At 52.4% G+C, this 15,780-nt stretch overlaps 3 protein-coding genes across 6 annotated transcripts in view; 1 reads left to right on the top strand and 2 right to left on the bottom strand.

The window, feature by feature from the left end:
* Positions 1-15,780, bottom strand: part of AIF1L (allograft inflammatory factor 1 like) — a 142,389-nt gene that overhangs the window by 59,686 nt on the left and 66,923 nt on the right. The gene's annotated exons all lie outside the window — the stretch shown is intronic.
* Positions 624-2,096, top strand: QRFP (pyroglutamylated RFamide peptide). The gene is made up of 2 exons (XM_053996681.1): positions 624-657; positions 1,710-2,096. The coding sequence occupies exon 2, from the start codon at positions 1,710-1,712 to the stop codon at positions 2,094-2,096; it is 387 nt and encodes a 128-aa protein (XP_053852656.1). The 5' UTR covers positions 624-657.
* The window catches only part of ABL1 (ABL proto-oncogene 1, non-receptor tyrosine kinase), a 77,835-nt gene continuing 69,093 nt past the window's right edge, over positions 7,039-15,780 (bottom strand). For all 4 annotated transcript variants that reach the window (XM_053996673.1, XM_053996674.1, XM_053996676.1 and 1 more), the window contains 4 exons: positions 14,282-14,434; positions 13,553-13,642; positions 13,054-13,218; positions 7,039-10,705 (listed from right to left, as the gene is read on the bottom strand). In XM_053996673.1, the coding sequence (XP_053852648.1) occupies positions 9,006-10,705; positions 13,054-13,218; positions 13,553-13,642; positions 14,282-14,434 (2,108 nt within the window). In that variant the 3' untranslated portion in view covers positions 7,039-9,005. The remainder of the gene's footprint in view (positions 10,706-13,053; positions 13,219-13,552; positions 13,643-14,281; positions 14,435-15,780) is intronic.

Below are 15,780 nucleotides of genomic sequence, written 5' to 3' on the forward strand. Positions count from 1 at the left end.
GGCAGGTGTCTGTGCCAGGGGATCTGCTCTGATGGACAGAGCACCGAGCAATGCCCCCTGTCCCTCCCTGCTGCCCACTTCACATTCCACTGCCACAGCCCAGGACAAACCTGGAGGGGACAGCAGGGTGCCTTGGGGACCATGTTCCAGCACTGGTGCCTGTGTGTGTTGACCAGGGAGGGTGGGAGCACTTGGGCATGTCCATGTGGGGCCAGGCCCTGGGCAGGTTTGGGGGTGCAGGGGTCTCCAGTGGTGCCTGTGCACACAAATGGATGGGTGGGACCCCCAACAACTGCACACAAGGACACACCAGCCAGATGAGGGGGACACACTTGGGCCCCCAGATGAGACCCTCCATCCCAGCAGCATCCCTGACAGCTGCCAGGGACACAAGGCCAGCTCCCAGCTGCTCCTCCACACGAGGTGGCACGTTAATGAGCGATGTTGCTGTGTTCCCATTGTGGCAGCTCCACCAACCCCTGTCCCCTCCCCGAGGATCCCACCCTCCTCTCTCTGTGGCCACACGCCCAAGGGGTGACATGGCAATCAGCGCTCGTGGCTATTTAATGGCCCAAGGCGGGCTGGCCGCTCATCTGGACACAGGGTGGGCAGAGAGGAGCCAGGACTGGCAGCACTGGGCAGCACCGAGGTGCAGAGGTAAGTGACTGGTGCCCGTGTGTCTGTCTGTCTGTCTGTCTGTCTGTCTGTCCCTGCCTCGACGGGCAGCACAGCCAGGGAGGAGTCAAAAGCTGGTGGGAAGCAGCTGGGGACCGACCAGCACCCCCAGACCCCAGGACGGGACTCGGCAATTTGGCTCCATGATGGGCAAGGGGGTGGGAAAAGGGAAAGAGCAGAACAGAGGCAAGGTGTGAAAAAGGTAGGGGTGAAGCCCGAAGCGAAACCTCCGGGCTAAGGGGTGTTGGGAAGGACAGGCAGGGGCTTGAGTGTACCTGGGTCTGGCACAGGAGTGAGAAACAGCCCCCTTGGGCAAGCGTGGAGCAGACAGCCTGGCCCCCAGCACCTGCAGCAGCTTTTAAAGCAATATCTCCAGATAATAATAATAATGATGATAATAAATAATAATAATTAATAATACAACCCGTTTCCTCTTTCTGAGCCTTTGTGGGAGGAGGAAGGGAGGCCGAGCAGCCCTGCCCCTGCTGAAGGTCACCCCCTGCCTGCGGCACCGCACGAGGCTCAGGACTTCACTCCCTTCTGCTCGGCTCAGACCCCTGTCCAGGACAGCTCCGAGCCCCATAAAGCACAGGGACAAAGCCGAGCACCTTCCTCTGCCCCTGTGTCACCCAGGCACAGCAGGCAGGAGCCGCTCGTGGGGATGATCAGGGTGATGCTCCCGCGGTGCTTCCAAGAGCAGCGGGCAGCTCCGGAGCCCCCAGCCCTGCGTTCGGCTGGGAACCAGCGGAGCAGCCGCGAGGCTGCAATTTGTGAGCGCGGACCCGCTGCCCATGAAGGGCAGCAGCTCTCAAGGAGGCAGGGCGGGAGCTCAGACCCTCCCTGGGGCTGGGTGCTGGTGTGGAGGCTGCAGAAGGAGCAGTGGGAGCTCGGGGGGTTCCAGCAGGGGCGGCAGGGCTGGTTTGGGGGTGCTGCAGCAGGGATGGGGAACTGCAGCCCGTGCTGCTGCCTCAGCCGCTGCCCGAGGCTGCTCGCTGCCCCACTGACATTCCTTCCCCTTCCTGTGCTTCCCCCAGATGAGAGCACCCTACCCGCTGTCCTGCCTCTTCCTCCTGAGCCTGGGAGCCTGCTTCCCTCCCGGCGAGCGGTGGGAGCCGGGGGATCCCGCGGAAGGGGCTCTGCTCGGTCCCGGCTGGCAAACGGCGGAGGAGGGCCGGGGTCCCGGCTGGAGGGCAGGGGCACAGCGGAGGAGAAGCGAGGAGCTGGATGCGCTGCTGAGCATCGCCCGGGAGCTGCGGGGACACGGCACGGCCGGGGCCGGGCAGCGGCCGGGCAGGCGGGGGGGCCCCGAGCTGCCGCCCATGGGAGGGGAGAAGCGCAGCGGCACCCTGGGGAACCTGGCAGAGGAGCTCAACGGCTACAACAGGAAAAAAGGGGGCTTCACCTTCCGCTTTGGGAGATGAGAGCTTGGACTCGATTCCCCACCTCCCGCGGGTCACCCTGTCCCGTCCTTCCCCTCCGTCTCACCTGGGCTTGCTCGGACAAAAGGGTATTGGGGGGTTTTGCTGCTGGGGTTGCCTTGGGGAGGGGGGGACGCTGCGTTTGCTCCACTCCAGCTCTGCTCTAGATCTCCCATGCCTGTTCCCGACCGATGCGATGGAAGAAGAGGAGGGTGCCTTAAGGAGAAATCACCAAATCCCTTCCCTGATCACACACGGCTTTTGCTGGGGCACAGGGAAAGGGCCTGGTGCTGGGTCTCCAGTGCTGACAGAGAGCAGGGGTGGCACAACGGGACGGGCAGTGCCAGTAGGGGCAGGCAGCGAGGCTGGAGGGTTACAGCAGGATAGTTGTGGTGATATCAGTCCCCAGAGACTGTCTGCAGTCCAGAGCCAGTCATCAGGGAGGAGAGGGTCCCTCAGAGCTCTCCACAGAGCTGCTGCTCTCCTGCCTATTAAGGAAAAGTCCCTCCGGCAGCAAATTCTGCTTAGTGTCAAGATGCCTCTTACACGAGGCAGCTCCTGCCTGCAAAACCAGGGCAGAACAGCAGGGTTCAAGAAAATCTTGTCCTTAGCAACCCCTGGTGTGAGCACAGAAGCCTGCCCTGGCACCACCGGCCCTGGCACAGCCCCAGCACCCTGCTCATGCCCCAGACTCCTCAGCAGGGCGAGATAGTGATGCCTGACCTTCAACGTCCTTGTCACCACGCCAGCTCCTGCTGACAGCCTGGCCCTTCCCAACGCCTTCCTGGCCTCGTCACCACCTAATCCCAGCTGTAGCTCCTGAGGAACTTGGGTGCAGAAGGACTGAAACAAGAACTTCTGCACCTACCAGGACCACTGAGAGGTGCTCAGTGTCACTGGTGCTCCAGGCACCGGTGGTGCAGCTTTAGGAACCATTAGCCCCAAAAAGCCAGCACAGGAAGAGCCCCACTGCCCAGGCACTGCCTTCCCCTCTTTTGGGCAGATTTAGCTCTGCCAATCCCAGTGTTTTCTCTGTGCCTGCCAGAGGTACCAGCAATCAGAGCTCTAACTACCTGCTGCAGGCACTAACGGCAACTTACACACTGAGCCACTGCTGATATTTCATTGTAGGCACAGAAATGAGCCTGGAGATGATTTGCAAGCGCTGAATTGCACCCTCAAAAATCAGAGACCGTGGCAGGACTTGGTTGGGGGAGTAAAAAGATTTTAAAGAAACCTAAATCAGGCTGCAAGAGGTGCATTGTAATATCCATCAAGCAGACAGACCACTTAATGCAGTGCTGCGTGAGTCGTTCTGGCAGCAGGAGCAGTGACTGTGGCTGAATGGAGGAGCTGGAACCAGGGGAAAACAGTCGTGGGGCAGCAGGTCCAGGGAGCAATGGAGGCACAGGACCAGGCTCATCCAGGTCTGCAGGGACACAGAGAGTGCCAGGGTTTGGCCCTCAGGAGAGGACGGCGACGGCTGCGAAGGTGAGGATGGGCATTTCCTCCCCCTGCAGCCCTGAGCATCTCTCACTGGGGAGCACAGCAGCGACAGCACTCAGGGCGGCTGAGCCCCTGCAGACCCGCACCCCAGGCACCCCCAAACCCATCTCCATCCCTCCCCGTTCAGCCCCACCAAAGGCCCCCTGTTTGGATCGGGACGCAGGCGCCGCGCTCGCATCACACAGCGGAGACGGAGCTTTATCGATGTTTCCATGGCAACGACTTCCCCCTACCCCTTTCTTTGGAGTGTTCAAACCATCAATAAACATGCACTGATCAATTTTACCCTGCCCTGGAGTCGGGGGAGGGATGGAAGGGAGGAAGGGGGAAGAGTTTTGGAGTAACTCTGGGTTAGTGAGGGCTGGTAAATCCCCGGCTTTGCTGTGATGGATCATTGCAGGGGAAAGTGGCACTGACTGCTGCAGGAAGGGAAAGGAAACCTGCTGGGCAACGCTGTGGCTGCGGGGATGCCTGGGCTCCTGCACTCAAGTCCCGGAGAGGAACAGGCTCAGAACAGCCTCATAAAAGCTCTCACATAACGAGGCTTTGATTGATGTGCAATAACCTCTGTAGAACTCACTGAAAATTGGAGCACTTACCTGGCAGGTGGGACAGAGTTGGGCTCAGCCCCCATGCCTCGGGGCTCCTTGATGGGCAGCTTGGTGCCAGCAGGGCAATGCCATCACCCTCCTCACCCTCTGCCAGGAAAGGGGCTCCTGCCAGGCTGTGACATGGGGCAGGTGAGGGGCCATGGCATCCCTGGACTCCCCTGAGCACACCTCAGGGTGCCTGGGAAGAGGCAGCATTCCAGGCTCTTGATTACTGCTCCTTGGCGATTAATGCTGGGGAGGGGAGGTAAAAGTGAATGGAAAATAACTGCCTGGAGCCTGGGGGTGTGGCTGGGAGGAAGGAGGGGGAACGTGCCAAAAATGACCCCTGAGGGGCTGGAAAGCCCAACCCTGCACACTGGATATGATATCTCCCACAGGAAGCTACACCCCTGCCCAGTTCCTCTCCTCCTGATGGGGGGGAGCAGCCCCCGAGGGGACACCCAGATCCTGAACATCTCTGAGAGGTGGAGAGCTCAGAACCCAGCCACCCACCAGTCCATAAGGAGTTGGATCAAACAGGCCCTGGATTCCTCTACTCTGAACTGAGAGAGCAGCGCAGGCATTGCCACCACTGCTGGGACTGTCCATGAGACGCCCCATTAGCCTTCCCTGCCCAGGCACAACCCTTGGCCCTCCCCTGGCCTCTGCTCGTCTGCTCCACTCCCATGGGCTGCCCCTCACTGTTCCTCCACCCCCGGCAGAGCTGCAGCACTACAAACACACATGACAGGAACAGCAAATCCCAGAAACCCAAAGCATCCTCTGCAGAGGAAGAGCCCGGATTAATTGCATCCCAGGGGCTCATGAAGGGGCTCTGTGTATCATAACTGGGTCATGCAGGCTGCAGGAGCACAGGTGGGACCTTTACAGCAGAATAGATGCTAGGACAAACACAGAACCCTCAACAAGGGGGTGATTGCTGGGAAAACGTTCAGCACGGCCTGGTTTGCAGGTCAGCTTTCTGCTGAGCTGGATCTACCACTGAGCACTGAGCAGCAGCGCCAGGGAGAACAGCTCTGAGCTCGGCCTCAACACTGAAATGACTGAGGGCTGTCCCTCACCCACAGCTTCAGGGGCATTGGCACTGCCAAGGCATCAGGGCTGACCAGGAATTGACCCAGGAGCATCATTCTCAGCAGCCCACCCAGGCCAGGTCTCGCCCTTGGACAAGGAGTGTGTCCCTCTCTGCTGCCAGCCTGCTTTTAGATGCACAGGTGATGACAGGAACCCTCTCCTCAGAGATGACACGGTGCTTAGGTGCATTTTTCCTCTATTTCCAATTGTGGAAGGATGAATGTCAGCCAAGGGAGAGGCTGTGGGCTGTCCCTGACCATCCTGGGGGACAGGCAGTGGTCTGGCACACCTGAAAACACCACTGGCCCAGCCAGGCTGTCACACCAGCCTGACCATAAAAACATGGAGTTTGTAAGAAAAAGAGTGAGCATAAAACACTGACCACATTTTACATCTCGTGACAAGCAACTTCTCAACAAAAAGCAAGATGACATTAAAGGAAAACTTAAAAGAGTGAACGTTGTAATTTCAAAGACACGAAAACCAAAACAAAACCACAAACACAGCTATTTTTCCCCCAGAGCACTCTCACTTTCAAGCTCAATAGCCTTGAAAATTGGAGCAATCAAACTGTTAAATGCATCGATCTGTTAAATCAACTCCTACTGTACTCAGCTAAATTTAGCCTTTAATCCCCTCTCTCTCACTCCCAACACCAAAGATCCAGGGGCTTTCCCCAGCCAGGTCATCCAGCCTCTGCCTTCCCACGACACCATGGACCGGTCCCTAAGCCAGCAAGGGATGGAAATCACCAGGAGTGACAGCATTTAGGGGCAGGTGAAGCTTCTCCATCTTCCCTCAGGCCACAGCTACTCACCATATCCAAGTCTGGACGCTGACCTTTGCCAGGGTGTTGGTCTCAGACCCACCCAGGACTCCCAGAGCGCTGCAGCCCCGCTCACTGCAGACTCCTTTGCTGTGCCTGTGCCTTGTCAGTGCAGGCCATTCATTTTCTATCTATTCACCAGTGCATCCCCCTGCTTCTCCTTCACCTTCTTCAGCATCACCAGCAGCTCAAAGCAGTCGCTGTCACAGCAGGCCAAGGTTTCCCATCAGCCTTGTTCCCCCAGCCCAGATACCAGTGCCAGGACCCACAGATTTCACCAGGGACTTACTGAGGGGATTAGAAACGCAGAGAACTGGGTTACAACCCTAAAACATCATTGTGGAACTGTGGGAGCTCAGGCACACCACACACTGTCACCTGCCCTTGTTTCCTTCTCGTCCTTTTTTAGTCTTTAGCATCTTCATTAATCAAAGCAGTGGCTGGTTTTAGAGGCTGCTCAGTACCTGGAAATGTCCCCCCCCCCCCCCTCAAATTTTACTAGAAAGGCTGAAGAGAAACAGGAAACAAGAATAAGCAACCAGAAATGACAGAGGGAACTGTATGAGGACAGAAACTCATGGGTCATTTCATAGCAGAGGAGGAGGAGGAAAACAAAACAGCAGCTGAATTATAAAATACAAACCATTAACAGAGGAAAAGTTTAGTCAAATCTCTGATATAAATCTCCTTGAAGACAACAGCAAAGAAGGGGTGATGACACAGTCTTACTCTGTGCATCTCTTTTCTCTCCTGACTTTTCAGAGCCAGATCAAAGGAACATGGGAAGGGGCTGCTGGCCTGGCTCTGACCATCCCACTGTGCTGAAGGGTCACAATGAACCACCCAAACAGGGAACTCCTGGTTTTGGATGAGGAGTCTAAGGGGACTCAACTGGATTGGAAAAGCCTCACTAACAGACAAACAAGAGTTTTCCTCAACATTGATTTATTTTTAAATATACTAGGCAAGAGAGACTGGAATAAAAAACAAATCAAAAAATGGAAACAGAGAAAGAGAGAAGAATTGAAAGTCACGTACAGAAACAATCTGTACTGGACTAAATTAAAGGGGAAATGACCCCCTTAAGTATCACAGAGATGAAGGACAGAGCTATTTACACACTGTAAAAAAGACAAGTCTACAAAAGTGTGTAATAACAAGATACAAATGTATAATATAGTGGCACAATATGTTATCAAAGTAAAAACAGTACCTCCAGGAAAGAGACAATTCAAGGGTTGGGTTTTTTCTTACATTTTTAAAGGCAGCCTGTGGTAGAAGTGTGTATTTTCTTTTGAACATTTGTCACATGTTAAGTCATGGCTGTTTGTGAGGGCGAGAAGTGGCATGAACACACATGAGTGAACTACTAGAAATCATATACAAAACAAACAGTTCCAAAGAGAACAGCATAAAATACAATTGAAGGCAATTAGTGTTTAAGATACACAAGAGGGGTCACGAGTTACAGGGGAACAGAAAATGGGAAAAGTGTTTTTCTTATGGTTGGAACTGTTAGGAGGAGTTAAATTGCACTGTTAATAGCCCTAAACCTTGTTCTTTCACTATTGCCACGAGTCACAGTTAGTTCCCAGCATTAATTGACAAGGTCACAGGACCTTGGCAAGAAAGGCCAGGAGTCTTGCTGTCAGGATGTTGTGGCAGTTCCCTCAGGAGATGCACCCCAGAGAGGTGTCTGCAGTCTCCACAGATCCTTGCTTGATGCTGGATGGAACCACGCTGGCATGAAGGTAGGACTGCTTTTAACCCCAGAGTACTGGCACTGGAGCTCCTCTCAGGGGGTTCCAGTGGCACAGAAGGGCAGGCACCACAGCCCCCCAAAGCTCTGCAGGAGGGCAGAGGCCAGGCTCCATCTCCCTTCACAAAACAAACAGCTGGAAATCCAACTGGAGACACAGGAGCTCTCACCCACTGCGATGTGCAGGCTCAGCCAGAACAGCTGCTGTGGTGCCTCAGAACTCACCCCGAGCCATCTCTTCCCACTGCCATTCTCCCACCTGCCCAAGCTCTGTGACCCCACCCCAAAGACCAGCCTGATTAGTGTCAGACATCACCAGAGTGCCACATCCTCCTCCAGACCTTCTCCAGGCCTGTTCTGCTGCTGAGGGAGATCCACGAACAGGCTCCTGGGCTGTGACACCAGCGGGTGCTGCCTCCAACGCTGCGAGCCCAAGCAATTCACTGGAGCTCAACAACACTGAGAAACTACTGAAAACACAGAAAGGAAGGGTAGCAGGTGGAATCGGAGGAAGAATTTGGGCAATCGTCACTTGTAGCATTCAGTCATTAAAAAAACCTTACATTAATAATTTTTCCCCCTTCCCTCCCAAGCACCAAATCTGTTGCATTAGTGTCAGGTGAATGTCAGACTTGTCCAGGGCCATGTGCTGGGCAAACTCTCACAAGAAATGCAGTGGGTATATTGCTATCCAAACACTCATCCTCATGCACAGGAGGGCAGTGGGGGGGGACAAAAATGCAGTACAAAGTCCTCCTGAGGAGGATGTCATCTCAGTGTCCACCAGTCTGGCTTCAGTCTTAACAATCTGTCCAGAACAATAAAATATTAATAGAAAGGCATGGTGTGACATCAGCATTTAGACTTGTAGTCCACAAGGCAAGAACTCCACAGATAAGACGATTACAAGTATATGAAACACAGGGAATCTGAGTTCAGAGGGTGGGAAGTGCCTCCTGAACCCAGCCCTGCCCTTTGGAGCTGGGGCGTCCATTCACAGTCTGCGTCCTTGGCACAGCCCTCACGCGAACGCCCCGCTCCTTTGTCAGTCCACACGTTACTCTCTCCACAGCTGGCTTTGGCCCATTGTGATTGATTGATTGATTCACTTGTTTGTTTTTCAGCCTGGTTTCTTGCTACCTCTGAACAATGTCGCTGATTTCTTTCACCGAGCTGAGCAGTTTGCTAAAGTCCTGGGTGGCCGCAGGGCCGCTGCCGGCGGTCGCGGGGCAGATCTGAAGCTCCCGTAGGTTGTTCTCCAGCTTATTGATGGCCTCCCGAAAGGCAAATTTGTTCCTCATCTGCTGAATGGAGTCCACGTAGCTCACGCAGAAGGTGTAGAGGTTTTTGCCAGCCTCCAGGACGGCGCTGTGGCTGGCCATTTGCTCAGAGTTCTTGCTGATGGCGAGCCGTAGAGCCTCGGTGCTTTCCAACACCACCCCTTTGGTGATGGTGCCACTGGCAATCCTCTCCGGGGGCTGCCGGGTCTTCCGCAGCGAGACCCTGGTGGATATGAGGGGGATGAAGGCTGTGGATGACGTCTGGTCCCCGCCTGGGGCAGAGGGTACGGATGAGGAAGAGGCAGCTGGGGTTGCTGTGCTCAGCAGCAGCTTTGTAGAGGACTGTGGCTTTGGTACAGAGGGGATCCCCAGCTTTTTCACACCTTCCCCTGACTGGTTTGGCTTGACAGCATCACTGCCTGCAGCCTCTCCGACCTGAGTCAACTGTTTGGATTTCGGCCCAGACACCACATCTGCTGCTGCTTCATGGCTGGGACTGTGAGAAACCTTCCCAGGCTTGGCAATGGAGGATGAAGACAGTGGGAGAGGAGGGGCTGGTTTCAGCTTCGATAACTTCCCTTTATCCTTCCCTGCTGTCTCTGAGGTCTGCTTGAGCCTCCTCAGGCGTGGCTCCTCAGAGGAAGCTTTGCTGGCCCCCATGAACCCAGCAGGGCTGGGTTTGGCAGCAGAACCTTGGTCCATCATCACAGTGGCACCTAAGGCACTGGATTTGACCCCATCATCCTTGTGGAGCCCGCTGGAGGGAGGAGGGGCAGCAGGCTGCCTACGGCCAAGTTTTGGCGTCAGGGTGGGAGGACTGGAACCAGGGCTTGACTCTGCATCTTTGAACACATCATCAGGGGTCTCTTCATTCTTCTTAAGCAGCCGTGGAGGAGGGGTCACTGTTCCCCTGACAGCAATGTCAGCCTTGGCCTCGTTCGCCCGCTTCCGAGGCAGTGCTGGCTTCTCACTTTTGTGCCCCCCGAAAGTGGAGGAATCAAACTGGCGTCCCGTGGACTGCAAATCCCGAGGCAGAGTCACGGATTTCCACTCTGTGTCCTTCGCTCCATGGGGCACACAGGAGGCTGAGCAGGACCTCAAGAAACGCTTGCTGGAGTTGGAACTGCTCTCCTCCTCACCAGCCACCCCTCGACTGCTGCTCATCGTGCTGGACTTCTTCCGTAAGTGGGGAGATAAGAACCCAGAGTTCCCAGCCACAACCCCGTTGGTGACACCAGCCCCATTGCTCGGGCTCTGGAACTTGGAGGCCTCAGCTGTGTCTGCAGGGGGGGCAATGAAAGCTCCGTTGCCAGCATCCCTGCACTCCTCCTCCCCGCCCGCCCTGCGCTCCGAGTGTCCGTCCATCTCCCTGAAGGAGCTGCTCCGTTTCGGAGGGGTAGGGGCAGTCTTCTTCTTCTTCTTGATCAGGGCACTGAAGAGGTTGTGCTTTTTGTCTTTTGGAAGCAGCCGCTCATCTTCATTCAAACTGCTCTCCAGGGCCACCCTCTCCTTCCGTGGGAGCAAGGGAGAAACAGCAGGTTCATGATCCAGGAGGTCTGCAAGGGAAAAGGAAAGTTTTCTGAGCATTGCTCAAAGAGCCAGAATAACCCATTTTCTTACAGGATCAAACCAGTGCAGCACCTCCAAAAGGTGCAGGTTCTCTAAACAGACACAACTTCAGAGCAGAAACAAAGCAAGTGTAGCCACACTCAAGCCTGGACTAAATGTGGTCCATGATCCTGCATCCATTCATTCCTGAGGTGGCTGCCAAACTACCTTCCCTGTGGGTTTCTGACTGGAAGAGTGACATACAAACACTACATGTTTGTGTTCAGATTCCCCTCCTCACATCTGGAGATTTGTCTAAACTTCACACTGTGAAGAAGATAAATAGGAAGAAGCTTCTGCTTTAGTCCCTGTGCTATTGCTGTCTTTTGAATCGCTGACCCTCTGAATTAATAAGGCACCTCTGTAACCCACCTCCATCCCCAGGCTCCTCGTTCATTTTCCTGATGTCATCCTTTGTGGGGAATGGAAAGAACTGTTTCATGAGCAGAAATGGAGATCAAGATATGACACTTCAGGTCGTACCACTGTGAAGATGCTCAGCTTTGTACAGCAACAGAGAAAAGGGGCAGTGCCAGCCTCCTTCAGCAGCGCTGCTGCCGAGGGAAGCAATGGGGTGACCCTCCCTCCACTTACAAGCAGTACTTAAAAATGAATAATGGTTTATAATAAATTCATAGAGAGTCCTGAAGGTCTCTGTGTTTGACTGACAGAGGGGCTCGTTCCCAGGCCAGGCACTCCAATGGCATTCTAATCCAAAGGAGGAATGCCTGCAGGGCAGCATATACATTTACAGCTTGACTAGGCAGCAAGAAGGGAGATGAAGCAGAGTCATAAGGAAGGATGCTTCTTAGTCACAAACTGGTGATCATCGTGCTATGGCTAGGATTTTGGCTGAGGAATGGATTTTGGTTGAGGGGAGAGAATTTGGAAAAAAAAATATTTGCGTAGTTTGAGAGGACAACATGTTTGCACAGGAACACTGCAGCTGCACCATTCCTATGGGACTCAGGGGGACCTGGACAGCCAGAAGGGCCAGACCATGGCCTTACTGAGTACAGACACAGTAGATGTGCAGAAATCCAGAGAAAACTAGCAGCTTGCACTAAGGATCAGCTTCCAGCTGCTGGACTTGCTATGGAAACACTGACAATTGGAAGGGAAACTGCAATAAAACTTTATCATGAAAAAATTTCTTCCACAGTAAAGAATGAAATTATTCCCAGCATAATGTTAAAATCATATTATGCCTGCTGTACTTTAATTTCTCAAAGCTCTCAAGTATTCAAATGAAATTATTTTAATTTCAAAAGCTTGTAATAATAGGCAATTATATTTCCTATATATGGTAAATAACCTTCCTTCCTGAGTCACTGATACTTTCTTTTTCCAACATTTTAAATCCCCTCATTTTCCCCTCCCTCTGCCCTGATGTACTTTGGTTACTGAAACATGTACCACTGGGTGAATCTGACATTACACAAAAGAGGTCAATCACATGAGTGGTCAGAAGAGGCAGCCTCAACAGGAGCTGGAAAAAACCCCACTGCATTTCATTTTACATTCTTGTTTTTCAAGCATAGAGCTAGACACAAATCTCCTGTACTCATTCAGCCTTTTACCACTGCTTTTATTACCTTGGAATGGAAGGTAAGTGCCTGAAAAAACTGATTGGAAGTTTAATTTTATGGAAGAGTCTGTAAATACCTCTTTGTCCCTCGCTGAAATTATATTTGGTGCCTGCCAAGAGTAATACTCTTCTGTGCTGCAAGCACAAATCTGGTAGGATGGAACAGTGAAGAAACCTCCCTTATGGGGCTTGCTAAACCCAAGCTATCACCCTGCTTTAAATTATGCAGTGTGGTAGTGTAAAATGGCTTGAACACAGCAGATTACCCAGCACTCAGATGCAGTGGGAGATCCCACTGATGGCTCCTGCCAGGGAATGGGAAGAGGATATGATCAGAGAGCTCTGTGCTCAGGCTCTGGTCTTTAGGGAGCTGCAGGCAACAGCCATTAAGTTAAAAGAACTCCAAGGGCTTCTCTAAGCAACAGCAGGGAGATCACCGGTCCCTCAGCCAGTTACAGACTCACACTCCCAGCTGCTGTGTATATCTGGCTCCAGAATTAACAACCCACCTTTGCAAAAACTAATAAAAGGAGTTCTGCACCCAGGACAGCAAACTCAGCAGCCTGTCACCCAGAAACACAGCTCTGGTACAGAGAGATGGCACCTGTGATTAGGCACAGCTTTGCCTACGTGAGGGCCTGGAGCTAGATGTGCATTTTGTTTCCCCCTGTATTTCCTGAAGGAATAATGACTTTAATTAAAACCTACCACATTCCCCCTGGCCTCGAGCATGTGCAGTCTCCAAGCCCTCGTTGGCATCTTTGCTTTCGGCAGCTCTCCTCGATGTTCGCGTTTTGGTTGGCAACTCTGGGGCTTGCAGGAAATTGCTCACGACACTCCTCATGCCCTTCTTTCCCAGTTCCTTCTCCACCTCTGCAATGCACAGAAGAAAAAAATCACTGCAATCAACTGAAGATAAAAAACTATCCCTCTGTTTGGAATTAATAGCACAAAAGAAAAGCAAACAACACAAAACTGGGGTTCCTCGGAGTTGTTCAGCCATTTGGCCCTTTAAAATGAAATCTTTGCCCAGAAAAATATAACCACATGTACAGAAATATCTGCTTTCCACATCATTTACACCAGATAGTATAACACAGGACTGAGTTTCACTGCAAAGCAGTCTATGAATAACAGCAGAGTTAAGGATGCAGTCAGCCCTTTCCTCACCCCTGGAATTGCTGGTCCAAGGGGGACCCAGACCTACCATCAGATATGCTGGATTCCTGAAACATCGTTTCAAAGGCCTGATGGATCTCAGCAAAGGATGGTCTGTCAGAAGGATTCCACTGCCAGCCTGAAAAAAAGCACACCACCACTCAAATCTTCCCTCCAGCAGCAGACACTCAGTACCCTGCACCAGGAGGAGCCAGAAATCACAGTTCCCTTCCAATACACTGAGATAAAATACTGACATGAAAATCTGATTTACAGGGTGCTGAGTGTCTGCAACCACTTTGGCTCAGTGACAGTGGCAGACACCCAGCATTCCCTAAATCAGGTTTTGGTGTCAGTGTGTGACAGTAGGTGCTGAGCACTGCTGGGGAAGAGTGCAGGGCACTGAGCCACGTACCAAAAGGCCACAGTGAAGAGTCACAGTCAGTCCTGCAAGAAGCCAAATGAAGCTCCTGCTTCATCCTTGGAGCACAAGCTTTCCTTTAAGTAGCCAGGAAAAAGGAGACAAAGGAAGCATTGAGATCCACAACAAATCTCCTCTCTGGGCCTGTGGGCTCCCAATAGAGATGAACAGCTGGTTTCATAGCATGTTCATCCTCTAGAGAAAGCAGTTTTAACCAAACACTTCCACAGAGCACTGCACCTTCCCTGATACTGGCAGGGGATTCTCATGCCTTGTGGTACATAGCCAGAACCCTGCACTTTTATTGCACCCTTGCAGAGCTGAAAAGCAGCATCTGCAGGGCTAAGAAACACTTACATGCTCTCATGAGCTCATAAACTTTCTCAGGACAGCCTTCAGGACGCTCCATACGATAGTCCTTCTCCAACAGCTCATAGACTTGAGACAGGTCAATCCCAGGGTAAGGGGACATACCATAGGTTGCAATTTCCCACAGCAGAACACCAAAGGCTGCAGTAGAGAACGAGAGAGAAGAAAAAAAAAGAGAGGGGAAAAAAAATCAATAAGCTTTGTTTTCATCTTGAATTTGAGAGGATGTTTAGTGGGAGTCGTCACTAAACAGTGCTGCACACTTAGACCAGCCCTGGGTGGCTCAGATCCCATGCTCAGCAGCAGCTTAAATGTTAAAGAAGCGTAACAAGCCTCTCCGTCAGCACAGACAAGTCTCCTGCGATATGACAGGGTAGAATTAGACTAATTTTCAATGTATCAGTTGTCTCAAACCTGAACGCCTTGAGATCCTTCAAGTCCTATTAGAGGCACAATTAAGAGACTTCACAGTGGATTAGCTGAAACTGCTTCACTGCTGCACTGCAGTCGCTCCCTCAGTGTGACAGCTCCTCTCATTTGCAACCTCTCCCTGGAGGACTCGCACATTTTAATAGCTCCGTGTTTTTGGGGTGCCCTTGTTTAGCTGCAGCGTGGTCTGGAAGGGGAATCTGGGAGGCAGCAGCAAGAGGAAAGTTTCAGCAGTTGCTACCAATGAGATATGGTGAGGGTGAGACATTTTGGGCCCAGGGAAACCTGAATAGGAAAAGGGAGGGCACAAAAAGGGTCTTGGAACAGGCATTCAAGTGGCAGCAGTCAGTGGGGATGCAGGTCAGCAGCGGGGTCAGGCAGCTAACCCAGGAGTCAGGCACACAGAATAAACCCAACACCAGTTCAACAACCGGCATGTAATTAGTTCAGTCACCCTATTCTGTTCTTAACCTGAAGAGAAAGCGATTACAATTCTGCATAAGTAAGGAAATCACATCACATTACATGGCAACGCCACCAAGGGCAATTTACATTAGACATTTCTGTGCACAATTTTCTTTGATTGCTGTCTTGAGGCACTGAGGTGAAAACATCTAAACCCTGGCGTGCCCAGCAGCAGCCCTGGCCTCTGGGGACAGCTGATCTCTGATGAGATCCCAAAGCCCACTGCCCCAACGCTGCTTCCCGAGGTTACATTAACCCTAAATAAAGATACTCCATATTCCTTTGGGATCTTTCCTCCCCCAAGCACTCTGCTATTGAAAGGCACCAGGGATCCTGCAGCCACCACAGCAGTACAGCAACATCCTAAGACTGTGGCAGACACTCAACAGCCAACACCACAAGGAAACCCAAAGCAGCAGAAACACCTTGGTCAGCAATCACATACTCCTTGGAAGGCTGTTTTGGCTTTTCCTCCTCCATCTACAAAACATTTTACATCAGCCATCTACCTAAAGGTTTCTTCAACATAAAACCTTTCTCTGCACATTTTCCCCCTAAACTGCAGAAAACTTCATCTCTGCTTCACTTCTCTC

Source organism: Vidua macroura, chromosome 21 (assembly GCF_024509145.1).
Source record: "Vidua macroura isolate BioBank_ID:100142 chromosome 21, ASM2450914v1, whole genome shotgun sequence".
Lineage (NCBI taxonomy): Eukaryota > Metazoa > Chordata > Aves > Passeriformes > Viduidae > Vidua > Vidua macroura.